General features: G+C 33.8%; 3 protein-coding genes across 3 annotated transcripts; 2 read left to right on the plus strand and 1 right to left on the minus strand.

Annotated features, from left to right (window-relative positions):
- Positions 1-464: 464 nt before the first annotated feature.
- Positions 465-1,658, minus strand: LOC124840853 (uncharacterized). Its single transcript, XM_047316982.2, has one exon. It carries the CDS (start codon positions 1,207-1,209, stop codon positions 736-738), a length of 474 nt encoding a protein of 157 aa, XP_047172938.2. The 5' UTR covers positions 1,210-1,658; the 3' UTR covers positions 465-735.
- Positions 1,659-5,884: 4,226 nt separating this feature from the next.
- On the plus strand, positions 5,885-14,650 carry LOC124847160 (glucose-6-phosphate isomerase, cytosolic). The gene is made up of 23 exons (XM_047324577.2): positions 5,885-6,076; positions 6,175-6,251; positions 6,371-6,452; positions 6,558-6,605; positions 6,890-7,045; positions 7,139-7,235; positions 7,401-7,443; positions 7,602-7,669; positions 8,819-8,903; positions 9,160-9,208; positions 9,645-9,717; positions 9,819-9,879; positions 10,230-10,296; positions 10,738-10,794; positions 10,903-10,956; positions 11,047-11,175; positions 11,865-11,928; positions 12,028-12,101; positions 12,330-12,383; positions 12,474-12,542; positions 13,063-13,152; positions 13,314-13,421; positions 14,301-14,650. The coding sequence occupies exons 1-23, from the start codon at positions 6,026-6,028 to the stop codon at positions 14,349-14,351; spliced, it is 1,707 nt and encodes a 568-aa protein (XP_047180533.2). The 5' UTR covers positions 5,885-6,025; the 3' UTR covers positions 14,352-14,650.
- A 2,042-nt stretch (positions 14,651-16,692) lies between these two features.
- LOC124847163 (protein ESSENTIAL FOR POTEXVIRUS ACCUMULATION 1-like) lies at positions 16,693-25,431 on the plus strand. The gene is made up of 9 exons (XM_047324582.2): positions 16,693-16,916; positions 18,079-18,167; positions 18,318-19,223; positions 19,307-19,436; positions 20,061-20,846; positions 20,990-23,726; positions 24,183-24,376; positions 24,540-24,599; positions 24,824-25,431. Exons 1-9 carry the CDS (start codon positions 16,847-16,849, stop codon positions 25,174-25,176), a joined length of 5,325 nt encoding a protein of 1,774 aa, XP_047180538.2. The 5' UTR covers positions 16,693-16,846; the 3' UTR covers positions 25,177-25,431.
- The last annotated feature ends 87 nt before the right edge of the window (positions 25,432-25,518 follow it).

Here is a 25,518-nt window from a genome sequence, read left to right on the forward strand (position 1 = left end):
ATTATGTTTGAAATCAATGTTGTATTTTCAATTATTATGTTTGAAAATGGTGTTGTATATTTGGTTTTCGATCATATATCCTTAGCCTTTATAATAATTTTTAAATAATTTAAACTCGTATTTATTATGTTAACTGGAGAAAGAAATGAGTAAAATAGAAAATTGAACAATAGTATTACTAAAATTAAGAAAAAAATTTCTTACCCTTTACAAAATACTTTTAAAAGGCATATAAAAAGTAATAATTAAGAAAAAAGAAAAAGAAAATAGTTTCAAATAAAACTATTTAAATATATATAAAAAAAAAAGACAAATGGGAGAAAGCATTATATAGAAAAAGGATGTAAATCTATTCAGCCCTTATCATATTGATATGATCTGGCACAATAGCAAGAAAAGCCTAGACATAAAAACCAATGACAAAAACAACTGAACAACAGCTAAGAATTGTAGGGGAAGAGAAAAACAAACAATGAAGCAATATTTGTACTGTTGAGAGACAACATATTTAGTAACAAACCAAGTAAATTTAAATCCAAGAGCTATATTTAAACTGATCGCTATAAACTATTATAGCAATCACACATAAAAAACAAGTTCTGGGAATGAAAACTGCATTCAAGTTCTCCTGGACTATATATAATCTTAACACTCGGGTTTAGATAAGCCTTAGAATCTGAAGAAAAAGTTCTTTGAAAGCTTGCGTGAAAAATTATAAAGAAAAGGTAATAATTTTCAAGTGCTTTTTCGGGGTTTGCTTTTGCGTCTGCCCCTTTTGCTTCTCGAGGGTTCCCCTTTTGGGAGTTGAATCCCTTCCTTTGTAACTATCATCGTGCATGTTGTTGCCGATGCTGATGTTAACTCCTCTTGTAGCTTTACATGCTGTTCATCTTCTTCTTCTTCTTTTTCTTTCTCGGATGTTGCAGAAGCTTCTGGTTCCACTTTTTTCCCCTCGCTTTCCGTTTCCACAACAACAACCTTACGAGGTCTCCCTCTTTTTCGTGGAGTCTGAGGTTGCTGTTGTTGTTGATGATGATGCTCCGTGTCACCTTCTCTGGATGAAGCCTCGGCTATCGCTACCGAAAGTTCCTTTGTCTTTTGTCGTTTCTTTTTCCCCATAAACACTTCCCTATCAAATAATAGCAACCACCCCAACAACTCTGTCTCCAATAATAATATCTGACAATTTTCTAGATCATCGTTTTTCATAGATCAGTAAACCTAATGGAACACAACAACATTAAAAAACACTTCAATATTATACAACAACACTAAAATCTTCTGATTCCTCCTCCTTACTAATGCAAATTCTATCTCAATACGTCAAAAGCAAGTAGACCGGTACATCTTGACCATAATCCAAATTCCGGAAACATTATTATTAAAACAACCAAACACGCTTCTGAACTTTATGGTGAAATGAAAAAGTTAATAACCAAATCAGAAAAACCGAAGCAGTTTAATTCGTCTTCTCTCTTTTTGTTTGTCCAATCTTGTGCCGTTCCCATAACACACATACAATTATTTTCTGCAATTAATAATAAAGAATCTCACGTGTAGGTATCTAGAAGAGAGAGTGAGGTTTAAAAAAGGGTGGTGGTGATGGTGTTTGACTGAGCGAGTAGAAGGGTGTTCGTAGACTAACCCGTGGAATGGAGCAGTAAGTAACCATGGTTAACGGCGTGGACCAAATGGTTAGGGTTAGGGTGCGTGTGAAGATGGGAAGTGGGGTAGGGTTTGGTGTATTGTACTAGTCAGACTCAGTGTTGCAGTCTGACCCCTTGTGTCGTTTACCGGGCTTCGCGTCTTCACCTTTTAATTCTTGGGTTGGGTTGCTTTCCAGTGTAGCAGGTTCTTCTTGTTTCTGCTTGGATTCTCATCTTTTACCGTTGATTGTTTCTGGAGCCATGAATCAGGCGTGGTTGATGAATTTGTGTGTCCCTCGGGTGAAGCTAGGTACAGAGTCAACATTCCTGGCCCCGCCCTATTAATGACCAATTTGTCTGGGTCATTTAGATATGCTTTTTCTTTTTACACCAACAATTTAGGATAAACCCCTAATAAATAATAATAATAATAATAATAATAATAATAATAGAACTTTTGATCAGAGAATATTGATATTTTCTTTGATTATACAACCCACTCTTAAAAATTGACTACTGAAATTTTTATCTTTGATTTAGTGTGAAAAATTATTGTTGAAACATCTACCCATTTTTCATATTAGTTTTTCAAAATTTATGCAAAGTAAAAATAGATAGATAAGAAAAATAAAATAAATGTATAAATATATATCATGGTAAGAAAACAAAAACATAAATAAAATAATAATAACATAAATATAAAATTGATTATGTACACGACTTAAGAAAACACAAGATAAAAAATATATAAATAAATAGTTAAAAATTACAAAATATGTAATAAAATATATATTCCTAAATAATTATGCATGATAAGTTATCGAGTTACATTAATATAAAGTTTACTAAATGTTACATAATATAATAATCTTCAATTAAATTACACTTTTTAAAATTATTATTTGATAAGAATCTTTTTACATAAGTTACATTTTTAAATATACACTGTTTACAATTATTAATATTCTATTATATATATTAAAACTAATATAATATATACTTTTCAAAATATATTAAAATGTAAGTTATTTAATCTCATTGTTTAATTTTAATAAAACTTGGTATGGTAATATTAAATTATAATTTAATCTTAGAATGGTAAAATTTAACTTTTATACAGAGGGATTACAAATATATATTTTTTTATAAATGTATTAATTAATTCATTGGTAAAAGGAAACTGACAGTACTGTCTTTTCTGCTGCTCACCTGGATTAGTAGTAGTACAGAATACAAAGGATAACATTAATTATTAAATGGTGTTTGTTTTATGTGTGTTTGTTTCTCTGTACTATATTATGGGTAGGTTTAAGTTAAGAATGGAATGCGAGGGGGAAGAAGGGGTTAGCCAAAAAATTGTTGTATCTGAATCTAATTTCAAGTAAATTTAATCACAAAGTGGATTAGATTGGATAAGTAAAATTGTATAAAATAAATTATTACGTTTGGATTTGGATAACAGGTTAAAATTGTACTAATGCTTAAAATTATATTATTTTAATATTTATAAATTCATAAATATATTTAAAATTTAAAATTTATTTTTAATAAAATATTATCATGTTAAAATTTAATAGTAAGTAATATAAAATTATAATTCATTATTATAATAATTATTATTACAATTATACATGTCATTTTTAGTCAAATATTCATTATGTTTATATTATTTATTAAAAAACTAGTTTAATATAAATTTATAATTTGAAAAATTCAACTGAATTAATTTGTAATTCCAACAATTAGAAATTGAACCATCCATATATATATATATATATATATATATATATATATATATATATATATATATATATATATATATATATATATATATATATTCGTTTTAAGAAATTATTTTCATCTTTATCTTATATGTGATGGTATAAGATTATTGTCTTGTTTTATTGGATAAGAAATATATTTGTATACTGTATTTATATTTTTATTGTTTTAATATCAATTAATTAATTTTTAAAAATTAAAATCATAATGAAACATAATATTATTATATATTTAATATTAAAAAAACATATTTACATATATTTAATGTCAAATATTATAATAAATTAAAATCATAATAAACTCATTTAAACATTTCACACACAACAAACATATTATTATATCATCACCAAACACTTTATACATGATACTAATATGAAATGGACTATTCGGATTTAGAATAAATATCAAGCTATGGTAGGTTATGCACTTGTGATATCTTCTACTGCTTTCCAAAGCTATTGTCAATGGTTTTATCCCACCACACTCGCAGGGTTAGTTTGTTCCATACATTAATCATATTGGAAGCACCAAAGACTAAGACATTATTTTACTCTTATCACATGTATCAATCCTCTCTATATGAAAATGAATGACTATTAGAGTATCAATGTCAATGGTTTTATCCCACCACACTCGCAGGGTTAGTTTGTTCCATACATTAATCATATTGGAAGCACTAAAGACTAAGACATTATTTTACTCTTATCACATGTATCAATCCTCTCTATATGAAAATGAATGACCATTAGAGTATCAAGATAACATTTCCTGCATTCAGACTAGCTACACTTGAAACTACACCAAGAATTTCACCTTGGAACTTAATTCACAACTTTGAAAACCTTTGAAACAATGTAAATACATCCTTTTACTTTAACCATGCATACTAACATTAATAACCTTTAATCATACTTTACAATGCATTAAACAACCAAACAAATCATTGGAAAACTCTAAAAACATACCCAATATTAAAACATACCCAATAGTGCATCACAGCTCACTACAACATAATATAGAAAAGTACCCAAGGGTGACGCTCAATGTCCTAGCCTCTGTTTGCCTGGAGCTCAGCACCCACGAGATAGAGTTGGCGCCTAGTGCCATGACAGTTACATAAACATGAAAAACCAGACTTGAGACACTTCACCTTAACTTTTAAATACCTATAAACACCATGAAAACTCAGAAAACACTATTGTAACTTAAATTGACCCTTTAAAATCCAAGTCACTCCTACAAGCTATCCAATTTTAATTCTACATTTTTAAACCTTTATATCACTTTACAACATGCATAAACAAGTCTAAATACACTTGTTAGCACACTCCAATACCTCAACATGAAAGAATTTCCACTTTTATGAGACAATTTTTTTTTATATAAACTTTTTAAACAAGTCCTGGTTGATCTCCTAACTTATCAAAAACTCTCCAAAACAGTTTCCACTCTTTTCCTCACAATTTCACTTCCTAAAATCCAAAGTTAAAACAAAATACGTGTAAAAACTCACTTACAAACCATTCACGGCCTCTTATACTATATTTTACTGGTTTGAAAGCTTATATAAATCCTAAATGACTTTCCAAACAACCTCAAACTCTTGTACCCTTCAATCAATCAGTTACTCAAAAATTCACCTATCAACATTCCTTTTTATGCTTAAAACTCAAGTAACCGACTCTTTTTCAATTCAATAATTTGTTTTCTTTTCAAACAATTAAACATCTTCATCATTCACCATCTATTTCCTGATTATTCACTCCCAAACATATTTCTCGGATCCGATATAAGGTTATAGGTTGACCATTCTGGAAAAATGAGAAAACCCTAAAAAAACTCCATCACCCACCACCGGCACATTCATACACTAAACCGTTAAACACCTTCCTTTTGTTCCAAATCTTGTAAACCTTGAGTGCCTCACAACCGAACGATGGAATGATGACCAACTCAACGATGGTTGTGAAGAATGAAGAGTGAACAAACAACACAGCTCAGAACGGAGGGGAAAGTGAAAGAAATATGACCAAAGTCAACATATATTATAAGGTCAAAAGGGTAGAATGGACATTTAACAAGATAGAGGTGCGAAAAAAAAACAGGGATGCAGAAAGTAGCAGCCCTCCAACTTTATAAATAAAAAACAAGTTGTCTTATTTATTAAAACTATCATTAATAAATTCACACCACAACTATAAAAACATCTATGCCATGCATTTTAATAAGAAATTAATTATTATCCTTCTAACCCATATCGTAAAAGTATTGGTTAATATAATTAAAAAAAAAAAGAATTATTATCAGAGTAAAATTTGTTACAATCAGAACTCTAAGAAACATAATTTTATTATATTTATCAAAGAAATTCGTGTAATCACGATATAGAATTCCTTACATTATGCATTAACTAACTATTGTATAAAAAAAAATTGAAATAGCCTTTCTCTTGCCTTTTTGTTCGTCAACGTGTAACATTTAGCGCTCGCCATGTGAAAGAAACAAAGTTAAGAAAGTTCCGACTTACATACAACGCACAAAGCGAGTCTCGAATTCATTCATTCACTCACACAGTCACACTCTCCCTCGTCGCGCTCATGGCATCATCCATTATCATTTCCGATACTCAGCCATGGAAGGACCTGAAGGTAACGTAATAAAATTGAATCGATCAACTTTATTGTTGTTAATTCTCGCCCTCAATCCGAAATTACCATTAAACGGGTCGCGTTTCAATTTTGAGCAGGCGCATGTGGAGGACATCAAGAAAACGCATCTTCGCGATCTGTTGACCGATGATAAGCGGTGCCAGTCCATGTTCCTGTAAGCAAACGATATATTATTCAAACTCCGTTTCTTAGTACAAAACAAGAAAATTCTCAATTCCATTTCCTATTTTCCATGCTGTGGAAATTAATTTTATGATTCTGTATGTTATGTAGTGAGTTCGATGACATTCTGTTGGACTATTCAAGGCAACAAGCCACTCCCGAAACTATCCAAAAACTACTTAAATTGGCGGAGGTTTGTTGTTTGGCGCTCGTGCTTGAATCTTTTATCAATCGGTAAACACATGAAAAAGGAATTTCCAAATTCTGATTATTGATTTTTTTTTCTAATTTTTTGCAGGCTGCATCGCTCAGAGATAAGATTAACCGCATGTACAGCGGGGAACATGTGAGTCATTGTCCTCAAATTTAACAAAGTTTCGCAGTCCACAAGTATAAACAAAGTCATGCGTTATTTGCTAGTGTTAATTTTGACTTTAAAATATTATCTATGTATGGCAAGTGTAAAAAAGTATCGACTGTCGACCAATCAAAGACTATCGGTGGTAACACCGTGATTGTAAAAGACAGCAACCTTATGTTGAAGGGGTTTGTGATTTGATTTTTACACTTCCAGTACACAGAATATCTACTTACTTTTTTATTTTTGGATAATGCTGGATTCACTTTCAGATTAACAGCACGGAAAACAGGTCCGTGCTTCACGTCGCCCTTCGTGCTTCAAGGGATGCTGTCATACAAAGTGATGGGGAAAATGTTGTGCCAGAAGTTTGGAAAGTTCTTGACAACATCCAGGAGTTCTCTGAGCGGGTTCGCAATGGTTCTTGGGTAATGTGCTACTCCAATATTCTAAGGGGATGTTTTTTGACCATTTGATTCATTTGAACTAAAGGGTGTTAACTACTAACCTTTTTTTTGAAGGTTGGTGCTACAGGAAAGGCTTTGAAGGACGTTGTTGCAATTGGTATTGGGGGAAGCTTCTTGGGTCCGCTGTTTGTACACACTGCACTTCAAACAGGTTGCTTGATTACTGCTAGTCTCTTTAATAGCAATTCTACAGTTATTGACCTTTTATTGTGTTGTCTTATAATAAATGAGTGTCTGTGTGTGTGTGAACACTGTTCTTAGTTGGAAACAAGTAAAATTGTTGAGTATATATTTATTTATTTATGTCATATTGCAGACCCTGATGCTATTGAATCTGCAAGGGGTCGTCAGCTGCGCTTGTAAGTATCTGTTGTCAGTGAAGTCTGAAATTGCAAGCATTAGTTGACCCCAGCTGTATAATATTTGTTTTTCTGAATCTAGCTTACTATTACACATCTAGAAGCTGGCTGTACTGTTTTCATAAAACCAATCTCATCCTCTATTTGAATCTCTGCAGTCTTGCAAATGTTGATCCTATTGACGTTGCTAGAAATATCACAGGATTAAATCCTGAAACAACACTTGGTAAACGATTGTTTAACATATGAATATATATATATATATATATATATATATATATATATATATATATATATATATATATATATATATATATATATATATATATATATATATATATATGTGTGTGTGTGTGTGTGCCTGTTTTTCAGTTACTACATTTTAGCAATGTATATCGGGTTTTAGTAGACAAAAATACCCTTATATATCATGGATTCTAACTTTTAAGCTTAAGGGTACCTTAATAATTTTTATTCTCAAAACTAAAAAAAGAAACCCCCAAACCCTTACTCATTCCTCTCAATTCTTTCTCTTTCATCTCTCTCACCTTTTATCTGTCATCCTGTAGCCCCAATTGAAAAAATCATAAACACTTGCCGTTAAACAATTTGTCTTTGTAAAGAGTTGAGTCATTGACATATTCACCTTCAGGCAAAGATTCATTAAAGATCACTTCAATTTCACCATCTTCACTAACCTCTCTACTTTCATCATGTGCATATGTTGAATCATCATCTCTAAAAAACCCTCCAAGCCAATTACCAATTCCTTTGGATGTCATTATGTTTGTGAAAATTAAATAAAATTATATAGGACAAAAGTTATAAAATGAAAACTCATTATAAAATCATTTTTTGTAAGAAATTGTTTAACAACGAGTATTTTTTATTTTTTTCAGGACAATTACCAATTCCTTTATGTTTGTAAAAATTGGATAAAATTAGATAAGACAAAAATTATAAAATGAAAACTCATTATAAAATCATTTTTTGTAAGATTGTTTAACCGCCAATGTTTCGAGCTACCATAAGATGATGACAGAGAAAATGTTGAAGTGAGAGAGATGAAAGAGAAATGGTTGAGAGGAATGAGAGAGGTGAGTAAGGGTTTGGGTTTTTTTTAGTTTTGAGAATGAAAATTATTAAAATACCCTTAACCTTAAAAGTTAGAATCCATGATAGATAAGGATATTTTTGTCTATTAAAACTCAGTACACATTGCTAAAATGTATAACTAAAAAACAGGCATACGCGTCTTAGCAAACCCATATATATATATATATATATATATATATATATATATATATATATATATATATTAAATAGACATGGAGGCTTATCTTGTATGTCTTAATGCTTTCTATAACAATTGCAGTTGTGGTTGTTTCAAAGACTTTTACAACTGCTGAAACCATGCTGAATGCTCGAACTCTTAGAGAATGGATATCATCTGCACTTGGGTAAGTGCCGCATTAAGAGAAGTTGCTCAAGGATATTAGTGTAAGCAGTGGTTGGGCTTTCAGTAGTTTCCTTCGTTTTTTATGAAATGTGCAGAACTAGATTTGGAACTTATAGTTTCTTACTTATTCTAAGATAAACCCCACCCCATGCCCCCCACTTCTAAATATGTTCACCAACTTTTGAAAGGATAGAGAGTGGACACTATTCAGAATTGACTTTGATAATGAATTGAAGACTGTCTCTCATTCCTTCCAGGCCCTCTGCTGTTGCAAAGCATATGGTGGCTGTTAGCACAAATCTCAAGGTATTGCTGTATTTTCCTCTTTTGGCACTATCTGATTAAGTATTCTTCAATGTCTAACTCTTGTTTTCATTCATGAGTCATGTCTGCATTTGATTGATCACCACCGTTTGCCTTGATACATGTAGCAGCCTTGTTTTCTTAAATCCTTAACTAATCACATTATTTGCCAGCATATGTGCTGTTAAAACATTATGCTTTTGTGTGAATCATTGTTGGATGTACCTGTATCAAAGGGCACTAACATAATAATTGAATAATAAAGCTGTAATAAGGAAGATTACAGAAGGGTGAAGTTCTCAAAGTTCTAATTTCTTTGGTAATTCTTTTAAATTTGTGCATTTTTTTCTTTACTAAAGACAAAAAGTCATGAAGAGTGCGTTTTCTATTTGTTATTATGGCTGTATATTTAACTATTTTTCTTTCATTTATGGTGCAGCTTGTGGAACAGTTTGGTATTGACCCTAACAATGCTTTTGCGTTTTGGGATTGGGTCGGTGGGCGATACAGTGGTGAGTAGTGTTTCATCTATTTCCCCCTCTTCTTAACCCGTTAAAGAATATTTGAAGTTTACAAAAGATTTGATTATGATGTTCTGAAATGTGGCTTGCAGTTTGCAGTGCTGTTGGAGTTTTGCCATTGTCTTTACAATACGGTTTCTCAGTAACAGAGAAGTATGTCTTTCACTGTTAGTATAGTTCTAATCTGTATGCACCTCTTCTAGAAGTGATTGTTCCTAGAAATAGTATAACTTCTTATGGCTATGTTGTGCTTCACCTTCTTCGTTTAAGGAAATAATCACCTTCAAAGATTACAAGAATGATGCAGATAAGAATGCTTTCAATAATCATGACTTTTAAGAATGAGATATAGCATATTTTGATTTCCATTAAATGTATTTAGATTTCAATTATGTTCTGCATACTATTGGCGCTGGCAACTCAGTTTTGAATATTCCTTCGGCAAGAAACTAAGAAACATATACTTGAATGTTTTCTTTATGATGGTCTTTTTTCCCTTAAAGGTTCTTAAGTGGGGCTTCAAGCATTGATCAACATTTCTATTCACAGCCCTTTGAAAGCAATATACCTGTAAGTGCCCCTTTTCAGATATTTTATACTTTTGAGCTTTATTGTACATGTGGATCTCTGCTTGTTCAAGCATGTATTCTTTAATTATTGTGATACTGCATACTGGCTTTCCCTCCAGTATGGTTAGTGTTATATTCTATAATTGTAAAACTAAATTTTCTGTATCACGTGCTGCTCCTTTCAGCTTTTATTTCCTCTCTTTTTTCCCTTTGTTTCTTTCACTATTTGGAGCATTACCAATTCCACAGCTTTGGATTTTTTTTCTTAATTATTCCTTCTTCTTTTTGAAGAAGAGGTGAAACTGTGGGTAGGAATTTGGTTCATTGTAATTTTCAGATCCCTTGTTTCTTGGACCTTAGGTTTTCTTGTATTTAAGATGTTTTTGTACATTTGTCAACCACTTGATGAGATGCTCAATTACATCTTATTGGAGTACTCCAGGTGCTTCTGGGTTTGTTGAGCATATGGAATGTTTCATTTCTTGGATATCCTGCCAGAGTGAGTGCTTATTTGACCTGTTCCCTTCAGAAATATTTAATAGGTTTTGTTGTTCTTAAGTGGCCTCATTCAAAACATTAAACTTTTGATATTTTGATATTTTTACAGGCCATCTTACCTTATAGTCAAGCTCTGGAGAAGTTGGCCCCCCACATTCAACAGGCAAGTTTGTTGCAGCATTGTGCTTGAATATTATTTTAATTCTATTTTACTTTTATTCTTATAATATTTATTATTGTTTTTTTGCTTTAGGTTAGCATGGAGAGTAATGGCAAGGGTGTTTCAATTGATGGTGTTCCTCTACCATTTGAGGCTGGCGAAATTGATTTTGGTGAACCAGGAACTAATGGGCAGCATAGCTTTTATCAGCTCATACATCAGGTGATTTACTAAGTACTATATAATTGGGTGTTTGAACTTTGAAGAATTAATAAATTTTGTGAAAATTTATACTTGAAAATATTACTTGTGTAAAGGGCTTAATAATGGTAAAATTAATCACGTCAAAAGCCTACATTACTACTGTCCTGAATGTTAATTTTGATTTAAAACACATTCTAATGAAATAATGTCTACAATTATTGCATGTTGTGGTTTATATTTCAATTCCAGTTTTTACTTGTTTTGAATGCTAATCCTTGGGTCAAATTAGAGATTTTGACATGGGAATAATAAAATCAGGAAGAAATTGCATGTGTATTTTCATCCTTCCTTTGTCTTTCAAATTAATACGAGCAGGAATGTGCTCTGGTATAATGGTTATCTTCAATTAGCGTTTCTCTAGGTTACTGAAAATCCAAGGGCACATTTCTTCTACATATGCAAATGAGACATTCCTATATCCAGCTTTCCTTAACTTCTCCTGGCTGACCTGAATTTTTGCTTTTCTTTACCAGCCTATTTAAAACAGTAGTTATTTAGATTTTAGCAGTTTAGAATCTTATGTTCTTGTTGCCTCTATTGCAATTTTACTTTGCTTCTTTTTATTTCATATTTTTTTAACCGTATGAAAAATATGAATATTTAGTATATATGCTATTTGTTGAGAAATTTGCATTTCTTACTTTTAGGGGCGTGTAATTCCTTGTGATTTTATTGGAGTTGTAAAAAGTCAGCAACCTGTCTTTCTGAAAGGTAAGGAACACAAATTAGCATTATCAAGTTTAATCATCGTAGTTTAGTTTTGTAAAGTCAGTGCTCTGATAATATTTTGGTAATGTAATTTATAACCAGGTGAAGTAGTGAGTAACCATGATGAGCTCATGTCCAACTATTTTGCACAACCTGATGCCCTTGCATATGGAAAGGTACATTTGTCCTTACTCTGTTCTTCTAAATTATATATCAAATAGAAATAAATAAGGATATAAGTAAAACAATCTGTGTCAATGCTCTCAACTCGAAGGTAACTGATATGCAAGTTTTGACAGCAGTGAACTTGTAGAAATAGCTTCTTTTTTATAATTTTGTGGAGTAGATTTTACAACTCTCCTCATTTATCATGAGGAGTATGACCATAAATCAAAATCTTGTAGACAGCAGACCAGCTGCAAAAGGAGAATGTTTCCCCACACCTTATTCCTCACAAGGTGATATTCTTTCTTCAATGCAACTTGCAATTTTAGTAGTTGAATCCTTAGTCACTAACATGCTCATTTTTTTTCTAAACCAATCTATAGACATTCAGCGGTAACCGACCTTCTCTCAGCCTACTGCTTCCATCATTGAATGCTTACAATATTGGGCAGGTACATAGTCCGCAAGGTTGTGATTAGTAATTAAAGGAAAATGGTTTATTCCTGTTTACTTATTTTATTGAGCATGTTCCTGAGGAAAATTAGGTACATGACTGATGAGAATTATGCACAATAATATGGACATGCATTTAGTTTATTTTTTCTCTTTTGAAAAGCTATTTGTCATATTCCAAACTAGGCATTCACACTGGAGATTTAACATGAGAAATAAGCATTCACTTTGGAAAGGTTGTTTGTAGGGAGTATTTTAGTTTTTATTCTTTAATGCCTATTCCTTCATAATATGTTGACAGTTTAGGCCAGTATCAGAATAACTACTGCAAAAGCTATCTGTTTGGCAAATAATTTCATTCATTTTTCTTTCTGTTCGTTGTGTTTTCTCCAATCCTTCAGTTTTTGTTTTTAGTTCTTGATAGAATATAAAGGTGGCATATGTGCATCTTTGGTTCCATAATCGAGTTGTATATTCTACATAATTGGTCATAATTTCCTGGTGCTCTATGTTCCTCAGTTGTTGGCAATCTATGAACACAGAATTGCTGTAGAGGGTTTCATTTGGGGAATCAATTCTTTTGATCAGTGGGGAGTAGAGCTGGGGAAGGTATGGTTTAGATAAGTAATGTTTCATTGTGTTTCTATATAAGAAATTTCTGAAAGACTTCCAACTCTTATCTCATAAATACATATATGCAATTTCAATTGTAGTTTTATTCCCACTTTATATTTCTTGGTTCATTCTCATCGTATTTAATGATAATGCAGTCACTGGCTACTCAAGTCAGAAAACAACTTAATGCATCTCGAACAAAACAAGAACCAGTTCAAGGTTTTAATTTCAGTACAACAACAATGTTGAATAGATATCTTCAGGTATGGAAATCCCATTATCCTAATTGTCCCTTTATTCTACTTGAAAATGAAAGAAAAAAGGAACTATAATTTTATTTTTTTTGTAATGAAATATTTAGTATTTTTCTATTGTGTTTGTGAACACCTGATAAGAGGTGGCAAAACGAGTTGGACCTGGGCCTGCCCTATTAGGCCCATTAAAACATTGAACTAGGGCTCTAAATTATAGGTCTGAATCAATTCCAAGTATGTTTGTCCAACCCATTTAGTCTTATATTTGTTCAGGCTAGTCCGGGCTATTTAAATGTAAAATGTAGGTTGAGGCTAGGCTAGGCTTTGACTTCTATTTTATGGCCTGAATGGAAGGCATATTTCTAGCCCCGGACTATGGAGCCTTAAGCCCACATCACGCTAGTACAATTGGTTGGACTGACTAATCTAGACCCTCTGGATAAGAAGTTCAAATGAAAATTCTTTTTCTTAGAAAATAAAGTATTATCGAGAACACATGAGGTCATGTAGTACTTTAAAGCATTTAATAGAATGTGTTTAATGTTTACATCACGGGAAACTGAAACTTGTGAAGACACTTGATTAGTAGAATTGAAAACCCCATATTTTAAATTTTTATTCCTGAAAAAGCTGTTGCTGCATACTTAGTATTTCAGTCATACATATGATTGACTGCAACTAACCCCACTATCATGTATTTCTTTCTACATTTAAAATATCTGTTGTATGATTTTTCTTTGGCTGGTGATAATAATACAAACCATTAAACAGAATGATATCACCATCTTTATGCTTAACGGCAGCAGATTACTAAAATCACTTATTACTAGTTTAATATATATAGATTGATAGTACAATTGATGGCAAAACTTTATTTTTTCATGGCAGGCAAGTTCAGATATCCCAGCGGATTTGCCAACTTCTTTACCGAAGATCTAATAGCCTTTTTGCCAATAGTTGTGTTCATAATGAATAATAAGAAAATAATCTGGTGAATGTTATATACACAGCAAGCCTACGAACATGTTTTTATATCCGTATCGATTTTAACTAGTTTAGCACGATACGTGGTTATCCTATTCCCTTGCTGTCGAGTTATCTTCAGCTGGAAAGTGAAAAGCATTTTGGATTCTAAATTTTGTTTGGAGCTTGCCAACTGACATGTTGTGATATCCTCGCTGTTCTTTTTTCTTAACTTGTTTAGACTATACAAGATCTTTTCTGCTGGAGTTGTGTTATACTGAAAAGTGAAAAATGTTTTGGGTTCTAATTTTTCTTTTGGAGTGTTTTTGACTTGCTGTACACACAGCCTCAGGTATTTTGAGCTCAAAAGTCAAGATGAGCATGTTTTATCATCATTCTATTCTAATACTATATACACAGAGCGGTGTCTTAACTGTTGGTCGTTAAGCCTACATATTGATCATGATTTTGACCTTTTTAACTTCTAAAAGACTAGCTATAATTCTAAGACCTGATGCCCCTATCTTGAAAATATCAACATATTATAACAAATTTAACGCATATCTCAAGGTTACAAAATCTTAAATGAAAAGATTCATGATCAAAAGTGTTTAACTTTTAATAGACATTTCACATGATAAAATAAAATATCTACGTGAAAGGAACACTGATATAGAGAAAGAAAACTGCTAACTTTTAATTAGAACTCAATTCCATTTGATAAAGAAAAGAGAATTCGGATTGATGAAAATAGAAATGTCTGAATAAAATTATACAAGTAAGGAAGTATAAATTAATTAAAGATGTTATGTTAAAGGAAATGAATAAGAAAAAAAGACAAAATCACAAGTGAAAATCAATGATTATCAATGTATGTTTCATCAATTTCAAAATTACTTTTCGTTATCATTTCAAATATGTCATCCATTTATTTTAATAAACTTAAATGGTTTTTTCATCTTATATACTTGCGTCGTATTAAAAAACCCCAATAAAATTATAAAGATAAGATCTCATATGTAGTTTTTGTACAAGCAATTGATATGTTTAGTCAAGGACATTTCTGTCACTTAGACGACACCTAAAGTGGAAAATATAATTGCCTCTCTAAATTGTGCAAAAAATTACAAAGAGAAAGAGGAGAAGAGAAAAGAGAAAAAAAATGTATACTTATATTGCTTTTTAGTATATAAGATATGTGTATTATATTAAAATATTATAAAAATAGAAAAAAGAAAAAACAATAAATGATATGTATATTATATTAAAATATTATAAAAATAGAAAAAAAGAAAAAACAATAAATGATATGTATATTATATTAAAATATTATAAAAAAGGTATGTGTCAAAATATATTTTTCTTAAAACTCGTATTAGTGTATAAAAGTTAAGTACCTAAAATATTTGTAAATTATCATTCAAATTTGAGTATGAGTATGTTCGGTCCATTTTTTTTAGAATATTTTTCTACTTAACTGCAGAAGCTGAGTCAAAGAATATTTATATACAAGTTCTTAAATTTTTTTAAGGAGTTTTTAATTTTAGTATTCAGATAATTTTGGGTAGTATTTTAATTTTATAAATAGGGTTCTCAATATTCAGTCCTTCTTCTCATTTTAGTGGATTGTATTCTTATTTTCCTTTTTGAAAACATAACTTTGGATTGACTTATGTCTTTTCTCGTGTGAATCGTCCTCTTTATTTTCCAATGTATTGTTATTAAATACTTTTATGCAATTTAAATTATTGAATTATATATAAATTAACATTTTCTTTATTCATTTAAATATAGGTTATTTAACGACCATATACAAAATCTCAAATATTTTATCAGTTATCATCAATGTATATTATTTGTAAATTGTCACTGAAATTGTCAATAAAATAAGTATAAGTTATAAGTTGAAGCCATAAATTAAACTGTCTCACGATTTCTATAATAATGCAAGTGGATCTACTCACAAAATTTAAGGTGTTATATTTCAATTTGAACTAAATAATAAAAGGATTAGGCAGAAATTAGGAAATATATGCTATAAATAACTTGTTTAAAAACCATATAAATTATTATGAATATGAGAAAAACAACAGAAACCAAGGAATAGGCTGTAGTGAAAGACATTTGGGTCACTTAGGCGACAAGTGAAGTGGAAACTATACAACGCAAACACACATATTTTGTGTTCAGATGTCAGCGTGAATTACACGTGCTGCAAGGATTTCTCCGTGATTATCAAGCGCTTCTTCATGTGCGTAGAGATTTATTTCCTATCAACAACTGAATCCGGCCAAGGATATCTTTGCTAACGTGATCCGTGGGTGATAGCATCCTAACGTGCACCCTAGCATTTATCATCTTTGTGGCTTAACCTATAATCTTCTCTTTCGCCCCTGGTTCCGGTTCCCTGACCCACCTTCACCGTTGGTTCAATTGCAATCGTCAGAGACTCTTTCCCTAGCTGATCATCCATGGCTGACCGTATCTCTGCCACTCGCCGCCACCATATCTCTGCTGGACCTCCTTTTCAGATCTCCAAAGGTCCTTTCTTTCACTTATTTCCGATTCTGTTAAACCCTAGAGATGTTCCCACACTTTCACTATCGTGATTAGATTACGCCTACCATTTTTGTTTCTCTGTTTTAGTTTTAGGGTTTTGCTTCGAGGGTCGAGTGGTTTCCTCTTCGTAGCTCGTTTGATCAAATTTTTACTTATTCATTTTTAGTTCGGAGATGACATTGATGAATTGCTCTGCATTTTTCTTATTTCCTTGTTCCTTCTGTCATTCTCTTGTTCCTTCTGTCATTCTCTTGTTTAAAGTTTCAAGACAGTGAAAGAAACGGACCTAATTATCGTCTGTGGTTTTTCTTGTTTCGTTGTTCAGATTTTTCTGTGAACTTGAGGATTGGAGGTTTAAATTTTCGAATGACATCGTGCATTTAGAAATATTTTCTTTTTCATCCAGGGAAACTTTGGTTTGATGACTTTTTAAATTCGAAAACAATATATATTTTTTACTTTATCTGTAAGTAATTTTTACCACGATAGATAATATTACGATTTGTATGTTTGTTTGACATCTTGTTAACGCAAGTATCACCATATTTTTTCTGGGTAGTCAATGAAGCTGCTAATTGTAGCTTATGCTTGAACTTGGACCAAGCCTTCCTGGATTATTATGGCGCTGTCTGGTGATTTTATTAGATTTGATATACTGAGGTATAGAGTTTGTCCACTCCATGGGAGTTGATAATAAGTACCGTGAGCTACCATCTATGTATAAATTCTGACACCGATTTTAATTTCATTTTTTTGTTTGTAAATTTGTTTATCTTTGTCCCACTGCCCCCTCCCCATTCTTCGTTTTCAATTTATTTTTTAGACTGACATTTTCGACAAGCAACAACTATTAGTGTAGTCAGCATAATCTAATATGTGATAAATTTATCCTTTCAATCAATATTTTCATACAATATTTATTCTATCAGTTTCTTCTTGCGCTAAATTATCAATGCATGTATATTAATTTTTTTTGTCAAACTTCTCTTGCTTGTCTTCATTTTTCTTGGTCTGTCTGTGTGTGCTTTCTATCTATTTAATTATCTACTGAAAAGAACATGATAAAAAACATGTAATTGATTAGCCAATTGCTGAAAGTCTTAAAGTTTTCAATTCTTTTCTAGTAAACATCTTCCTTTTGCAGATTTCCATGGCCCTGACAATCCCATTCCACTTTCACCGCAATGGCTTCTGCCAAAGCCTGGGGAGAGTAAACCTGCAATAGAAACTGTGGTGTGTAATGATTACTGCTGTTTTTTTTTTGTCTGTTTGCACTTCTGTAAACTGTATATTTGCAAGTCAGATTTCCGTGAACATTTCAATCCATAAGTAGTTTATAATTGTTTTGAAGTCCGCTTCTCTTCACTGTTACACATGACTCAGGAAAACCATGTGTTTTCAACTCCACCAAATGGCAAACGCTCAGAGATGGCTAAGACATTTGGGAATGGAGAGGACGTGAATGATGGCCTTAAGCAAAAGGATGTCTTCCGGCCATCCATGCTTGACTCTGAAAGTGGACACCGTGACCATTGGCGTGATGAAGAGAGAGATACTAAGTCTTCTTCCTCTTTACACAAGGATCGGTGGAGGAATGGAAACAAAGATGTACTTGACACTAGGAGAATGGATAGGTGGACTGAAAATCCATCAACAAGGCACTTTGGCGAAGCACATTGTGGCACATCTGATAGATGGAATGAGTCGGGCAATAAAGATACAAACTTTGAACAGCGGCGCATGAGTAAGTGGAACACACGCTGGGGACCTGATGATAAGGAGTCTGAAGGTCTTCGTGAAAAATGGAGTGACCCTGGTAAAGATGGTGATCTTCATCTTGGCAAAAGTTTGTCTAACATTTCTTATCTTGTTAAGGATGAAAAGGAAGGGGATCCTTATAGGCCATGGAGACCCAACGCCTCACAAAGCCATGACCACCAAAATGGGATTCCAAACAATCAAGTGTCTGCATTGTCATATGGGTGGGGCTGTGGGGATGATACACCTCCAGTTGATGCGTTTGGGCGGGCCCGGTTTGGCTCTGGTGGTAATTCAATTAACAGCACATATATGCATTCTCAATACCCTGAAACTGTATTGGATAAAGTTGAAAGTGAACATAGAGAAGCTCACTGCTTTAGATATAATAGGACAAATTTGCTTGATGTGTACAGAGTTGCTGATATGCATACACATAGAAAACTAGTGGAATTTGTGCAGATACCTTCTATTACACAGGATGAACCATTGAAGCCTCTAGGTTTTTGTGCTCCAAATTCTGAGGAACTGGTAATTGCTGTCACTGTATATATTTGTTCTGGATGTCACTGTTATCGGTGGTGGTTTATTAGATTGCTTTTCTGTTTGAACAGTCTGTGTTAAAGGATATTGAAAAGGGGGAAATAATCAGTAGCAGTGCTCCTCAGGTGCAAAAAGATGGACGGAACACAACAGAATTTACACATTCAAGACGAATAAAGCTTGTAAATTCTCCTTTACAAGGTATATTAAGGATATAAGCTTACAATAGTGTCAAAGGGCGTCAGCTTCTTTAGAATCTGGGTTGTTTTGGCAGGGAGTTTCTGACCATTTGAAAGTGGTCCCTTGAATTTCTCAAAAGGCTTCTCAAATTAAAAGCACCAGCACAGTTTTAGTTATCTAATAACAATGAAAACAGTGAGGATCTTAAGACATCACCAAAGTGGCTGGGAAATGTAGATTATTAATGTAAAAACTAAATGAAACCTTGGGAATTTTGTATTTTTATTGCCAACATACACCAATCATATTGTATTTCAGATCTGGATTTTGAAGGTGATCTTTATATTGTCTTTAGTTGTAGTGTAAATTTTTTGGAGTCCGTAAAACCTTGTTTCTAACATAAAAATTAATGGGTTTTGTATGTTTCCATGGTTGGACTATCCCTTTATAAGTGTTCATGCTTGCCCTGTACTTGCCTCTAATTATTGCATATTGACTATCTACACCTCTTTTTTTATTTCAGCTTTCATCTGTAACCAGACTAATTTTCTCCCAATTTATATGCACTATACTTTGCTACTTTAAACAGCTAGGAAGAATGGGTTTTTCTTTATCTCAAGGAGTTCTTATGCTTTATCTTTTCAGATAGAGTCGAAGATAATGGTTCTTACAGAATGGTAGATAAGGTTCCTAGTAATAGAGAATCAACCTTTGAAGAAAGTAATTCCGTTCATCCTGGTGCTACATGGCGTGGGACACCATTAGGTGAACATGCTGGCACAGTTGTGCATGAAAGCAGAGATGTGTCCAGTGATATTAAATCAAGAAACCCAGGTATGAGCTGGTCACACCAATCAAACGATACTCAGGCTCAGTGGGAGCATAATTTGGATTATTTATCTGAAACTAGAGATGTGGCTAAGTGGCAATCTAGTGGATATCCCATTAAAAGGCAGCTATCTGGCATTTTGGATGGTGAATTCGAATCCAGGAGAGTTCAACAAACTTGTCCAGAGGATTTATCACTTTTTTATAAAGATCCTCAGGGTCACATTCAGGGCCCGTTTAAAGGAATTGATATTATTGGTTGGTTTGAGGCTGGTTACTTCGGTATAGATTTACCTGTTCGTCTGGAAAATGCAGCATCCCACTCACCATGGTTGCAACTTGGTGATGCCATGCCCCACTTACGAGCTAAGGCAAGACCACCACCTGGATTTTCTGCAGCAAAACATGACTCTACAGAGGCATTTTGTTGGCAAAATTCCAGTACCGTTGGGAACATGCATACTGGTTTAAATGAGGCTGAGAGGCTGAGAAATGATCCTATGCATAGGAATTCTACCACTGAAGCTGAAAATAGGTATCTGGAGTCACTAATGTCCGGTACCAAAAGCAGTTTCGCACTTGATAGTCTCACATTATCAGAAGGTTAACAATGTTATTTTCTGTTTTTGTATTCTGGTTTCTGAATATTAATGCACTAGCATGCATTATCATTCCTCTTCATAGCATCTTTACATAGTGTATCATGCTTTGAGATAGTTTGGTCTAATCATGATATGTATTTTTAGGTTTACAGGGGTTTCACTGTAATAATTCTGGTAATTTAGGCCCATCAGGAGCAGATGGTGGAAACGACCTTTACATGCTGGCCAAGAAGATGGCACTTGAACGGCTAAGTTCCTTGCCAACTCATCCTTATCCATACTGGCCAAGGAGGGATGCAGCACCCCTTCCGCCAAAATCAGACATTTTTCCACATACACCACCACATTCAAATATCTCGTCTTCATTGAGTGACAATCCTCGTCAGGTTCAGCCCCAAAATTCTGATTTAAACTCAGTAATCCAAGGAATATCTGACAGGACGACCACAGGCTTAAGTAGCAGTATTGCTGGATGGCCAAATTTTCCTTCGCAAGGTGGATTGGATCCCCTTCAGAATAAGATTGACTTTCATCATGATCAAAATTATGTTCAAATGCCATTTGGAATTCAACAAAGGTTACAAACACCAAACCGGTTGCCCTCAGACAACATAATTGCTCAAACTTCAGATATTCCATCAAGTATTTTGACAGCAGAGAAGTTGCTTTCTTCTGGCTTATCCCAAGATCCCCAGATGTTGAATATGTTGCAGCAGCAATACTTTCTGCAGTTGCATTCTCAGGCAGCGGCTTCTTCACAACAGATACCTTTCTTGGACAAACTTCTATTGCTGAAGCAGAAACAGCAACAGGAGGAGCAACTGCTGTTATTGCGCCAACAACAACAACTGCTATCTCAAGTGCTGCAGGACCATCAGTCTCACCAGCGCCTAGGTGATTTATCTTTTCAGCAGTTGCCTGGAGGTAGAGTACCACTGGGGAATTTGCATGTGAATCTTTCTCAAATTCTACCAAAAGAGATTTTTTCCACAAGTTCTCAAACACCAATCCCCAGTGTGAATGGTGAGCTTACTACTGATTCTTTGAATTTACCTCTGCAAGCAAGTCAGGCCACTAGCTATAATATAAGTAGTGAATCTTCTGCCCATCTACCCGACCATTTATTTGAGAATATTAGTCATCAAAAAAGCTGGAGTGCTACACTTCCTGAGCAAATTAATGACAAGCACCAGAGTGTAGCATTGCCTGCATCAGCTTCTTTTGGAGACTCCGTGTTGAGTGAGCATAACATAGCTAAAGAGGAACCCAACATTGCCCAGATACCTCTTTCTTTTTCTGACAATACTACTAAAATCATGGAGCAAATTCCATACAATACTTGTCCTGTTGGTGATTCTCAGGTGAGTGCAACTTCTGTGTTCGATGAGAGTTCTCAATCAGTACAGTTTGTTGCACCTTTTGTTCCTGTGTCTTCAGCTGGATCTTGTGGTACCGATTTACCAGTATCAAGTCAAGTGGGTATAGATGTGGAGATTAAATCAGGCAGTCTTGAAGAGCAGCAGGGTGGAAGAGAAAGCTCAAATACTGAAACCTCTGTGGTGGATGCAAGTAGTGTTGAAGCACGGGAACCCAAAAAGACTACTGAGAAGAAATCTAAGAAGCAAAAATCTTCAAAATCTCAGTCTTCTGATCAGGCAAAGGGCTTGCCAAAAAATGTGACTTTGCAGCAGTCAAAGAAATCAGAATCTGAGAAACCAAATTATGGTGAAACAAAATTGGGAGAAACCAACAAGGGTGACCCAGCTCATGAGACATATCTGCAACAAACAAGGGGTAAGGGTAAACAATCTGCAACTGCTACTGCAGGAACAGATAATCATCAAGAACTTAATGGTCTCCCTACTAATATTCCAGGAAGCAACTCTGAAACATTTATTGAGGATGAGTTGAAGGCAGTCGGTTCTGTTTCCACCAAGACTAGTGAATTACCTTCAGGGAGAGCTTGGAAACCTGCTCCTGGTTTCAAGGCAAAATCTCTCTTAGAAATTCAACTGGAAGAACAAAAAAGGGCACAGATAGAAATGCTTGTGTCTGAGGTTGCTACTCCTGTCAATGCCATGAGTTCAACAACTCCTTGGGTGGGAGTTATGGCCAATCCAGACTCTTCGAAGGTGTCTAGTGATAGTCACAGAGAAGCAGATGATACTGAATATCTGGCTAAATCTGAAAAATCTCAAGATAGTAAAATCAAGAAAAGCCCATTACATGATCTATTGGCAGAAGATGTACCAGAATATAGTGAAAGAGATGGCAGGGTTCCAGACAGCTTGATCCCCTCACAAACTGTTCATTCTCATTCAGAACCAATAGATGAAGGAGACTTCATTGAAGCTAAAGACACCAAAAGAAACCGGAAAAAATCTGCAAAGTTGAAGGGTTCAGGGTCTAAGGTTTCAATTCCTGTTGCTTCTAGTGAAAGGCCCATAAGTTCGAGTCACAATGAAAAGGTAAGGAGCTCCCATTCTGTTCAACTGGAGAAAGAACAACTTCCTTCTATCCCTTCAGGACCCTCTCTTGGAGATTTTGTTCTTTGGAAAGGAGAGCTGACAAGCCCATCTCCTCCTCCAGCCTGGACTACTGATTCTGGTAGGATACCTAAACCAACATCATTAAGGGACATTCAAAAGGAGCAAGAGAAGAAATCTGCTGCAGTTCTCTCAAACCAACTTCCTACCCCTCAGAGATCACAGCCTGCCCAAGTTGCTCGGAGCAGCAGTTCTTTATGGCCAATTTCAACTTCATCTCCACCAAAAACTGCACCTTCTAGCCAGATAAACTCCCAAACTTCTGTGTCGAAATATAGAGGGGATGATGAATTGTTTTGGGGTCCAGTTGAGCAATCTAAGCAAGAAAATAAGCAGTATGACCTCTGTCTCTTCATTGTGCATATGACTTCTACTCATTAATGTTACTTCATTAATCTTACTTTCTACAGTAATACTTACTAACGTTGTTAGTTTTGGTATCTGTTCAACATACATTGTTCTACGTCACAATCAGGTAGTGAAGTGCAAGTGAAAGGCAAAACATTTTAATCGAACAATAAATTTTCAGTTTTTAGCATTAAATTAAAACACTTAGTGGCCTCAGGGCGTTAAATAATAGTAGAACTTAAAAACCAGAATATAATAAACATGGTAATGAGTCATAATTGAGGCTGATTTAAGATTTGGGACACACGACCTCACATTATCTTTATATTAGAACAGTTGTTGCATTTAGGAGTAATTTTATGCAGCTTTAGGTGGCCGACTTATTGTTTCCTTTATAATCTTATTTTGATGGATAAGTTGATTATTATATTCTTTGTAAGCAGATCAGGCTTCTCTCAGCTTGCTAGCCAGGGTAGCCGGGGTTCTAAAAATATCCCCATGAAAGGTAATTCACCTGGAGTATCAAGTCGACAAAAGTCTGGGAGTGGCAAACCAGCTGAGCGATCTCTTTCATCGTCACCTGCCTCTTCTCAATCACTGCTAAAACTGAAAAAGGATGCCATGACTAAGAATTCCGGTAATGACATATGCTTATTCTTTACTTCAACATTTTTAATTCCAATTTTCACCTGCTTGGCAATTCTATCTGATTTAGCCTCAATATATTTAGCTCTGCTTCTTCTGACTGGTTTATTGATGGTAGTTTAAATACAATGAGTTATTTTTTCCCTTTTTTTCAGAAGCTACGGACTTCAGAGTTTGGTGTGAGAATGAATGTGTCAGGCTTATTGGGACAAAAGGTATTTACATCTACGGTTTCAAATTTGTTTTCCATGCTATGTTTTGATTGATTAATTGTGATTTAGTATATTGATTTAAGACTTCTAAAGAAAAGTCTATTTCACCAAATGGTTATTGCCCCCAAACAACAGTTCAATGTCTGTCTGAATGTAATCAGGCATTGAGTGGTTATATTATCTTGAATTTCTATTTAATGTCATTTTGACTATATTTTGGATGGCAGATACCAGTTTCCTTCAGTTTTGCTTGAAGCAGTCCAGATCTGAAGCAGAGATTATTCTCACGGAAAACCTGGGATCATATGACCCTGATCATGAATTCATTGATAAATTCCTCAATTACATGGACTTGCTACCATCAGATGTTTTGGAAATAGCTTTTCAAACTCGGAATGATCAGAAAGTTGATGGATCTGAAAACACAGTTATACAAGATATGGGTTACGTTGACGGATCCTTCTCAAAAGGTGGAAAGAAGAAAGGTAAGAAAGGAAAAAAGGTCAGCTCTTCAGTTTTGGGATTCAATGTCGTGAGTAACCGGATAATGATGGGTGAGATTCAGGCGGTAGTTGACTAATATTAACACAGGTTATTGCGGAACGTGTATATATGTTTTGGCCGTACTTTGTATTTTGTAAATGATTTTTTTTACACTAAAAGTAGCAGCATCAATTGGATCTTCTCAAGCAATTTTGTCGTCTTAATGTAGAAAATTTTGACGTTTGAAAGATCCTGCTGACAAACATTCTTGGCAGCCTTAACTCGATACAAGCTAATTTATTCAAGGGCAGAACAAGCAAGTGCCTGATGCTCTCTTTCTATTTTTTGATTATATTTTTAGGGCTTAATTAAATATTTTCTTTTAGTTATTAAGTTTGATTTAAACATTTATGATTAAATATTTTAAAATAGTACTTTG

This window comes from Vigna umbellata, chromosome 3, assembly GCF_029865625.1.
Source record: "Vigna umbellata cultivar VRB3 chromosome 3, Vumbellata_1.0, whole genome shotgun sequence".
Lineage (NCBI taxonomy): Eukaryota > Viridiplantae > Streptophyta > Magnoliopsida > Fabales > Fabaceae > Vigna > Vigna umbellata.

What these genes read in the sequence shown, in the direction of transcription:
- LOC124840853 (XM_047316982.2), bottom strand. Translation starts at nt 1,209, where the DNA reads ATGAAAAACGATGATCTAGAAAATTGTCAGATATTATTATTGGAGACA.
- LOC124847160 (XM_047324577.2), top strand. Translation starts at nt 6,026, where the DNA reads ATGGCATCATCCATTATCATTTCCGATACTCAGCCATGGAAGGACCTG. An exon ending in GGTTTCTCAGTAACAGAGAA is followed by an intron (nt 9,880 to 10,229) that starts GTATGTCTTTCA and finishes TTTCCCTTAAAG; the next exon opens with GTTCTTAAGTGGGGCTTCAA. An exon ending in TTCTTGGATATCCTGCCAGA is followed by an intron (nt 10,795 to 10,902) that starts GTGAGTGCTTAT and finishes ATATTTTTACAG; the next exon opens with GCCATCTTACCTTATAGTCA.
- LOC124847163 (XM_047324582.2), top strand. Translation starts at nt 16,847, where the DNA reads ATGGCTGACCGTATCTCTGCCACTCGCCGCCACCATATCTCTGCTGGA. An exon ending in TGTAAATTCTCCTTTACAAG is followed by an intron (nt 19,437 to 20,060) that starts GTATATTAAGGA and finishes TTATCTTTTCAG; the next exon opens with ATAGAGTCGAAGATAATGGT. An exon ending in TGCCATGACTAAGAATTCCG is followed by an intron (nt 24,377 to 24,539) that starts GTAATGACATAT and finishes CCTTTTTTTCAG; the next exon opens with AAGCTACGGACTTCAGAGTT.